Source organism: Sinocyclocheilus rhinocerous, unplaced genomic scaffold (genome assembly GCF_001515625.1).
Source record: "Sinocyclocheilus rhinocerous isolate Xijiao unplaced genomic scaffold, SAMN03320098_v1.1 scaffold1561, whole genome shotgun sequence".
Taxonomy (NCBI): Eukaryota; Metazoa; Chordata; class Actinopteri; order Cypriniformes; family Cyprinidae; genus Sinocyclocheilus; species Sinocyclocheilus rhinocerous.
The window spans coordinates 269,475-279,191 of NW_015652263.1; the positions used below are offsets into that span (position 1 = coordinate 269,475).

General features: G+C 35.7%; 1 protein-coding gene across 1 annotated transcript in view; it reads right to left on the bottom strand.

Annotated features, from left to right (window-relative positions):
* The window catches only part of LOC107714171 (arsenite methyltransferase), a 48,672-nt gene extending 39,396 nt beyond the window's left edge, over positions 1–9,276 (bottom strand). Inside the window, 10 exon segments of the mRNA XM_074560090.1 lie at positions 5,891–5,969; positions 6,052–6,174; positions 6,259–6,401; positions 6,548–6,679; positions 7,273–7,354; positions 7,476–7,545; positions 7,647–7,783; positions 7,926–8,076; positions 8,160–8,290; positions 8,983–9,276. Coding sequence (XP_074416191.1) covers positions 5,892–5,969; positions 6,052–6,174; positions 6,259–6,401; positions 6,548–6,679; positions 7,273–7,354; positions 7,476–7,545; positions 7,647–7,783; positions 7,926–8,076; positions 8,160–8,290; positions 8,983–9,078 — 1,143 coding nt within the window. The 5' untranslated portion in view covers positions 9,079–9,276 and the 3' untranslated portion in view covers position 5,891.
* Positions 9,277–9,717: the final 441 nt, after the last annotated feature.

Sequence of the window (9,717 nt, forward strand, 5' to 3'; positions counted from 1 at the left end):
ACTGGAACTTTAAACGGGACTGGGTTCAATGGTCAGATGAAACTAAAAGAATTAGCTTTTTAGCAGGAAACACTCAAGATGGGTTTGGGGCACACAGGGATAAAAAAGTACCCCATGTGTACAATGAAATATACTGCTGGATCTTTAATGTTGTGGGCCTATTTTTCTGCCGGAGATCCTGGATATCTTGTTCAGATAGATGGCATAATGGATTCTATAAAATACCAATGGATAAAAAATTAAAAACTGACTGTCCATGCTAGAAATCTTATAATGGGCCATGGTTGGATCTTCCAACAGGACAATGATCCACAAACAAACATCAAAATCAAAACAAAAATGGGTCACTGAGAACAAAACCAAGCTTCTGCCCTGGCCAACCAAGTTCCTTGACCTGAACCCTATAGAAAATGAGTGGTGAACTGAAGAGGAGAAGCATCAACATGCAGCTGGAAATCTGAAGGGTCTGGAGAGATTCTGTATGAAGGAATGGTCTCTGATCTCCTGTCAGATGTTCTCTAAACTCTTCAGGCATTATAGGTGAAGAGCTGTTCTCTTGGCAAAAGGAGGTTGCAAAAAGTATTGGATAAAAGGCTATGATTAATTGTGACCAATGTGCATTAGAGAAAAACATTTATTTCATAATGAGATTTCTCTCCCATTTTAAATTCTTATTCTCCAATGAAAAGTTAGGTTTTAGTACATTTTTAAAATAAAATATCTAAAGGACTGATGATACAGATTAATTTTCACAGCCTTCTTTGATCATATTTACCAAGGGTATGAATAATTTTGAGCACAACTGTATATACAAATTGCACATACATATGTGACCCTGGACCACAAAACCAGTCATAAGGGTCAATTTTTCGAAATTGAGATTTAAACATCACCTGAAAGCTGAATAAATAAGCTTTCCATTGATGTAAGTAATATTTGTTAGGATAAGATCACATTTGGCAGAGAGATACAATGCTACTGTTAATATACTTTTTTATTTTGTTATTTGGAACTGAACTAGCATTAACTAACAATGAACAATTGTATTTTTTAAAGCTAACATTAGCAAGGATTAATATACACTGTAACAAATGCATTGCTCATTGTAAGTTATTGTTAGTTAATTTATTGTGGACATTATTGAGAAGTGTATCTTGTTTCATACATCATCAGACTCCTCAAGTTAAAAGGGTTGCAAATACTGTTTCATGTTGACTTTGAGACTGAGATTTTATTCGCCACACAATAGAACTTAAAACAAAAAGGAAAAACAGATGAATGAAAGAGGAAACCACATGATTTATAGCCAGGAAAGGTGAAATGCTCTGATAAAGATGTGGTTGCTTCAGTTTGAGTCTGCGAAACCTGCTTAGGAAAGCTGCTTGTCTGTCCTCAGCCGTGCCTGGCACGCAGGGGTCACGACCTGGTCATGAATCGCTTCAATCAGCTCCTGGCTGGGACAGGAGGGGAGGGGAGCCGCGAGAGCTTTTGATCTCGGTTGGCTAGTCAAGCAGCATGGGTAAGATATCCCTCAGCCTCTCCTGCAGGTCGGGCTCTGTGGGAACGGGGCTGAGGGCAGGTCAAGAGCACTGTTCTATTTTTCCTCTTCACTCCCATTCTGACCCGGTTGAGCTACCGTAGCTTCCAGTATTGCCTCAGACATGTTGGGTTAGAAGAATGCTCTGATATGAGGTGGAAGGTTTGGAAGGCGTCCAATTATAGATCTAGACCAGGGGTGTCAAACTCAGCTCCTGCAGGACCATTGTCCTGCAGAGCTCCAATATACCTGCCTAGAAGTTTCTAGCACTTCTAAATGCCTTCATCAGCTGGATCAGGTGTATTTAATTAGGTTTGAAGCTAAACTCTAAAGGACAGTGGCCCTAACTTGGTCAATGTAGCGCATAGGAAAGACCACATGGAACTGCTGGACGAGGACAATTTTCTTATTTACTATTGTTAATGAAAGCCGGTGGTGTACGGAGGAGGGGACATTCTCATTCTAACAAGCATTTGATTGAAAAAAAAATTATTTGTTAATGCCAATGAGTCAGCAATATTTCAGTCTATTTTCCAAGAATAGAAAACTCTACATTTTTTAAATTGTGTAAAAAGTTAGATTTGTTAACCTTTATCCTTTATAAGAACTGGCATGTAGATAGTATTTTATAAATATATTTACTGTATATATATGCTGTCAAATGATTGACCGCTATTAATCACATCCAAAATAAAAGTTTACATTATATGTGTGTGTACTCTGTATATTTTTTGTATATATAAATACATACGCATACAGTATATATTTTGAAAATACTTACATGTATTTACATATATATATATTTATATTCATATAATTTTTATATATATATATATATATTTATTTATTTATTTAAAATCAATTTCAAAAGATGTTTTAGCAATTAACAAGTTTTATACAGCAAGGATGCATTAAATTGATCAAAAGCGATAGTAAAGACATTTGTTACAAAAAATATATATTTAAAATAAATGCTATTCTTTTGAATTCACCAAAAGAATCCTGAAAAAAAAATTACTTTCAAAAAAACAATAAATAACACAACTGTTTTCAACATTGATAATAATAAGAAATGGTTTCTGAAGGATCATGTGACATTGAAGACTGAAGTAATAGCTGCTGAATAGCTGCTTTGCCATCACAGGAAAAAAAAACACATAGTAAAATATATTAAAATAGAAAACATTTGCTTAAACATGCATTTAAACTGCAATGTGTTGTAATATACAATATATGTAATATAGATTGTTTTTACTGTACTTTTTTTTTTTTTTTTACCAAACCTTTGAACAGTCGTGAATTTAGGGCTAGTATGACTAGGACCAGCATCCACAAACACCACATTTTTAAATCACAGTGTCTTTCATCTGTAAAGGAAGTTGGTCATTAATGTAAGATTCACTTTTGAAAACATAACCTTGGCACAGTTTCTATTTATCTATCCTCTGGTACAATACGCCGGCTTATGTCATGGATACACGATACATGAACAAGCTCAGAAGATGAGCTTCATACTGGAATCAGTGTGTGGTCTTATTCACTGAAGCTTACTCTTCCATTCACAGTGTCTCTTGACAGTAGAGGCTTTTTAGCTCTGGATATCGTCAAGCATTAAGTGGCTGAGAGTAATGGGATACATTCTGGGCACGCGGCAGAAGACCAGCACTTTAGCAGAGGTGAAACTAGGACAATGAGAGCCGTTCCTCAGTGCTGTGTTTACATTTACACCACACCTGCTTCCTCCGCACAACTCAGAATAGTCCGGGAGTTAAATTTTTTTGACAGGAGAGTCCAATATAAGCATTTTCTAGAGATAAATGTCTGAGAATCCAAGTGAAATAAACTCTTGCAAACTCAATTTGTCATGTGCAATGTTTAATACAACACAGCCCAGTTTATAATGCACGGATCAGACTTATCCAAAGGAAGAACCTTTTTTCTTTATTCTTGTAGGCTTTTATTAGCAAATTAAGTCTCCAAGTAAATTACTATAAATGAGATTCAGAAAATGCTCATTGATTGCTTGGGATGAATTGTTGTGCAGGTAATTTGCCTGTTCATATTATTGAATTATGACTGCTTTATGCCGTTATGATTGTCTAATCATATTGGTTCTGCACTGCAAGCTGCAAAACTATAAAAATGCAATAACATAGCGAGCAGAGCTAACGTTACTTTGGGAACACTTTGAGAATTTTGGCGCCACCTACAGTCCAATGACATACTTAAATCAGAACCTTTTCCTTGTTAAACCAACTGACAAACTTACTGGTTATATAAACCAATAAAATTTGATGACACAGAACAAGAATAAAGCAATAAGCCCCAAGAAGCCATGGTTTACAGTGAATTTATAACAGCTAAGGGGCGTTGTTAGGCACGGCGCGAAGCGGAACGGTTATTCCGTATACGTAGTAGTAAGGTTTCACAGAATAAAACAGAGCAAATAAAGTGTAATGATATAAATAAAAACAGTATTCTTCCACCAAACAATGTAGTTCCTCAGAAACAGTTGTGGTTCCAACAAAGTGGCTGCCGAGCAACACACAGAAGTATACAAAGGTGTAGGCCTATGTTTGTAGTGTAATTTAACAACAGCTTCGAACGCCAACCAATCAGAATCAAGGACCGGAACTATCCGTTTTATAATACTAAACATACTTAAAGGTGCTGTATGTAGGATTGACACCGAGTGGTTGAACAAGGTATTGCAGTCAAAATTAAAAATATTGGAGAGGGTTTTTTTCACCAGGCCTCAGACTTGACGCACAAGCAGGTTGCCAGATTGACGACACCAACAGGAACGAGCGCACTTGACGATTAATTAAATGAAATACGCTCTGTTTTCCGCCAACTGGCAACCCGGGGTGACGAAATGCAATTGGGTAAACTGGCAGTGGGCGGGTTTAACAAACCAAAACAGAGACCGACATTCCGGCCCGGAACGCACATTTTCAAAGGAGAATAACTGACTGTAGCATTGTTTTTCAGATAAACAAGTATGTTAACTTAGCATGTTTCTTAAATATAGGGCTGGACAATTGCTTTAGTAGAGTCAAAAACTTACATACAGCACCTTTAAATCTCATCTTACTCGTGTATTTAAAGCTGGCTCTGTAATACAAGGTATGAGGAAAAAAGTATGATGAAATTCCTATTACTGGCAAAGCTTTCTCAAGAGACTTCAGGGAAAGTGACTGATCTGTCTACATCCTGCCATTAAAAATATCACATGATTTTTAGGAATAAGGGAAATCAAAAAGTGAAGTAAATTCTATCCCTTCTGATAATAAGCATCAATGTCATGTTGCTTATAAATGTAATGTGTTTATACTAAAAAATAAACTTGCTTAAACTTTACTTTATACACTTTTTTAATCTGTCCAAGAGTAAATGTCTATCCATCACAAGAACAAATTTTGTCATTTGTAATTTTTTCTAAAATGTAATTTCCACCACATTTCAAATTATGTATTTTAAATAAACTTATGGTGGACATTACATTTTAAACATCCCCCCCACCCACTAAATACACAGGATTAAATATGTTCACAATTTTATTTATTTATTTTTTTTTGCAAAATTACAGCTTGAAATGACGCACAATAAATAAATATTCACATGTATCAAGGAAATGACACCAGAGCAGTGATTGTTTTTATATATCCAACAGCAAGGCCATAAAAAGAATAAAAGTAAAATGGTGAACAACTACCTTTCTGTAGCATTATGTGTGAAATTAACAAAATAAGCTTTTATAATTACATATAATAACAATATATACATATTGTATATAACAAAATAAGTACTAAATCAACTGAAACAAGAAGTCATCTAGAAAAATGCAAAAATAATTTGTGCTGCTGAGAGATGAATTTAACAGAGTAATGAGAGATTGTGTATCGATATCAATATCAGCACCGCCTTATTTCATACAGAATAGAAAACAAGTGCCAATACTTTGAGTTGGTTTAATATCTTATAAGGGACAAAGAAATAGAGGCCAGTAAAATTTGCTTTTAAAACATTTAACAACTAGAGCACAAAAGCAAGAAGAAGAAAAGAGAACTATGACATTGACAAAGATCTTGGTTAGTTTTGTCTTGAATAAAAAGTGTATAACTTTGCACACTGTAATTAATATTTTAATAATTATTACTGTTGTTTATTGTTGAGGCTGCTGGCATTTTTAAAAGTCATTTTACAATTAACAGGACAAATAGCTTCCTCAAGTCTAAAGAAAACTTAAGAAATGATCACTTGAGCACTAAAGACATCCTATACTCTCACTTCCCATCACATCATCTCAAGTGATCTAGACATCACATGATCCACCAGACTCTCCACATGTACCTTAGTGTCCGGTCTTCGAGCACTGTTTGACTGAGGAGCCCAGTTTATCCGCAAGAAGGAATGGGCTAAGGTGGCAATACTGGAAAAATAAAAGCTAAAGTGAAGAAAACCTCATATATCAAAAGAATAAATAAGATATGAACACAGCACATCACATTTACCTGTGGAGTACTGCTCTGGTTCGGATCTGTAGTTTCTAACATTGAAATATTGAAGTCCGTAGAGAAACGGGTGTTCTGGAGAATGGCAGCCATCTCTGCACCCACCTCCACTGGAACATTGGTCTGGAATAGAATTAATAGAATTGACCACCGAATAAGTCATATTAACATATTTAAAATTCATAAATAAATAAAAAATTAGTTTACCTTAAAGTAATGAGAGGCATCAAACTCAAAACATTCAGCACAGTCAGGCACGGTGCCTTTATAGGTCACAAGCGCTTTGGTCTTGATGGAGTTTTGAGGTAGTTTAAAGATCCGGTAAGTTCCAGATGCATATTTAACATCACCTATAGTGGCATATTGTAGGTCAAAGCACCACTAATTAAACACATCTGCTTGCCTCCAAGTCACAGAAAAGCACAAAAGCACATGAAAACAAATGTGGTTCAGCAATAATGCTGTTTCAATACACAAATCAGAGGGTAACAGTTACCAGTCTTTCTTTGAAGTTCTGGGTTGTGGACCACAATGTGACTGCCTGCAACCAGGTGGGGAGTGCTGAAGCCTATGTCCTTCATCAGAGTGATGAGATCCCGCCAGTAGAGGGCGCCTGCCATGCCCTCACCTGATAAGAACAAGCACTCACCTAAATCCACCTACTCTTAATTCAATTTTGCATTGATGATACACATTTATATATGTTATTGAAGGGTGCATTTCTGTTTGGAAACCATTTCTTTGTGTGAACCAGGGTTATTATAATGAACTAAAAACATTAAAACCATCTGAAATAAAATGTTAACTGAAATAAAATAAAAAAAAATTAAAAATCATATTTTATTACAGCTATTTGCAAAAAAAAAGTTTCATTTTCATTTAGTTTACTTTACGTACTAAAATAACTTAAATCGGTATTTTTGAAAATTATATAGGCATTAAAAAACAATCTAACAAATTACTAAAATAAAAAATGGAAAATATAAATTAATTATTAATATTAATAAAAGTACTATATTTACTATAATTGTAATAAAAGTTAATAAAATATATAATAGTATCTCAATTATACTAAAATAAGACTGGTGTGAACCCAGCGAGAACAAATTTTGCCATAAATTTGTCTTTTTTCCCCAAGTCTTAACTCTAATCATCCCCATAAATGAATGTAGTGTAGCATGGTCTACATTTCTAAAATGCATTACATGAAAAAATGTTTACCCCACAGAACTGGATCTTCTTTGAAAAAGTCTGGAACTGCTTTGCTTGCATACATGTCACTATAGTACAACTCTCCACCCTCCTATGAGACCATTCACATATGAAACAGTGTTTGCAAAGTGCACAATTTTGTAAAACTTTTTCGTGCATAAATACAATAGTGAGGGGAAATTATCAGTAGGTATGTGATGGAAATATCTCACCTTCAGAACTTTGTAAGCTTCACTTATCACAGTCCTCTTATCTGGGCACAGACATATCACACAATTTCACCTAGAGAAAATAATTGGCCTTTTTGTAAAAATAAATAAACTTTTGCTCAGGCAGGTTATAATTTATGGAAAATGTCATAAATGACCTAAGGATGTGCATACACAACTACATCCAAAGAGTTGTTCTGTATCCCTGCATCACTGAGCTTCTCCATGTATCCTTTCACAAACACAGTGTTTGGTTTTGAGTATCCAAACTTCTCCTGATGGTACTGGACATATTTTTGCGAGGCAACTATCTAATTTTGGAGCAAACACAAAGGTTCATGGTTGCACTTCCTTAACACTTATTCATATGATTATATAAGATCATTTAAAAAAATTTCAGATCTTTTGTTGTTTAACTTTCACAAAATAGGTTAAAATCAATCTGTGAAGTACCATCTCATCAGTCATATCCAGCCCAATGACTTGGCCTCTCTCCCCCACCAGTTTGCTGAAGACGTAGCAGTCTCTGCCTGATCCACTGCCCAGATCAAGAACCGCACATCCTTCCAGCTTCTCTGGAATCACCAGCCCACAGCCAAAATACCTGCAGATTACATCATTTAATTTACTACTAACACAAATCAGACAAATCTGAAGTTATGAGACATAATCTCAATAAAGCTGTACCTCTTGCAAACATTTGGGTGGACTTGTTTCAGGGCCTCACATGCGCTCTTGGGCAGAGGTCTGGAGGGCATGGAACACGCAGCATTGGTCTGTAAGTCATCTGAAGTCTCCAGCCGAGAGCCATAATAATTCTGTAAGTATTAAAGAATGAGCTTTGCAAAGAAATGTTGTGGTGGCCTAAAAGAAATGCTAAAGCCCATTTATACTGAAAGCTTAAGCATAAATGTGACCACGGTAGAACACTCCAATAAGGGACATTACATGCTTGCAGTGTACACTAAGGGATTACGTTTTTGCTAGTTGACACATTTAAATACATGCAAATGTTCATGAATAATATATGAAATAATGAATAATATTTATAAATTTGCGCATATATATTTCTCTAATCCTAGGGGGAAAGTACAGAAACCACTATTGCTCAGTTCATCAAGAATGAAACAGCAATTATCTAAATAAACTAAAAAGTCTGCGTTAATCCATATCAAGTGATCCAATGGAGGTTGCTTGACCTCTTGTCATTTGCATAAATAAATAATCAAACATGCATCTATAGTATTTAATGAGGAACATTATTGAGACATCTAAAGTGGTATCAAACATTTCTGTTTCATGTGACTGCCATGTAAAAATGTTTACATGAAATCAAAACAATATGACTTTCAGTTATAGTGTACAACTCTGCATGAAATACATAAACAACTCTTATTAGACCCCTCAAACGCAAAAGTACATTTTGATCACAGGTGTAAACGATGGGATTAAATGGAATGTATCGTCGTTGAACGTAAACATGGTGCCAATGCGCGTTGTGACTGCTTACCTTCACGTTTTCATGAACAGCAGAAGACATGCTAAGGGTTTGTACTTTACGCCGAACAGCCAGAGTTCGTAGAAATGTAGTAGCGTAGTAGTTCATAAATGCGAACCGAACGGAATATAGCTGCAAGTTTTGTGAACGCCTTCGAGTTTGTACTGTTGGGGATATATTTGGCCTAAAATCTAACGTATTAGTGCGTATTGCACAGACTAATACTTTTATGTATCCAACTTCAGGGGTAAAGTCCTTACTACAAACTGTTCCTGCAGAAATAAACGATCAACGTGAACGTACACCACTAACCACTGGAGGGCGCAACGCGTCCATATTTTCCTGTTTTTATACCGTCTATGATATTTTCATGGCACACCTTTCTGCAATGACCATAACATGTCTTATGCCTCTTCCATAATAACTAGTTATGTTTAATGACTAATGGGCCGAAGTCTGTGCAACATTCTGTGTCTATTCGCTGATTCCTTAAATTATCTTCTAGACCAATTGTGGAATAATTTACCTTACCCAGAGTAAGACTGGGAATCGGATAAATCAATGATGCTTTGTCAAATATAATGTCCAGGAAAACATCTGTAATTCTTAAGTGTGTATCTAGAGTAAAGTATGGAGGAGGGTAGTAGTAGCTGGTCTTGGCAGAGTTAAGAGACAGTGGTGTGAAGAAGAGGCCTGACATGCTGTGATGAATACAGACATTGTTGCTCTCCCGTGTGTGTGTGTGTG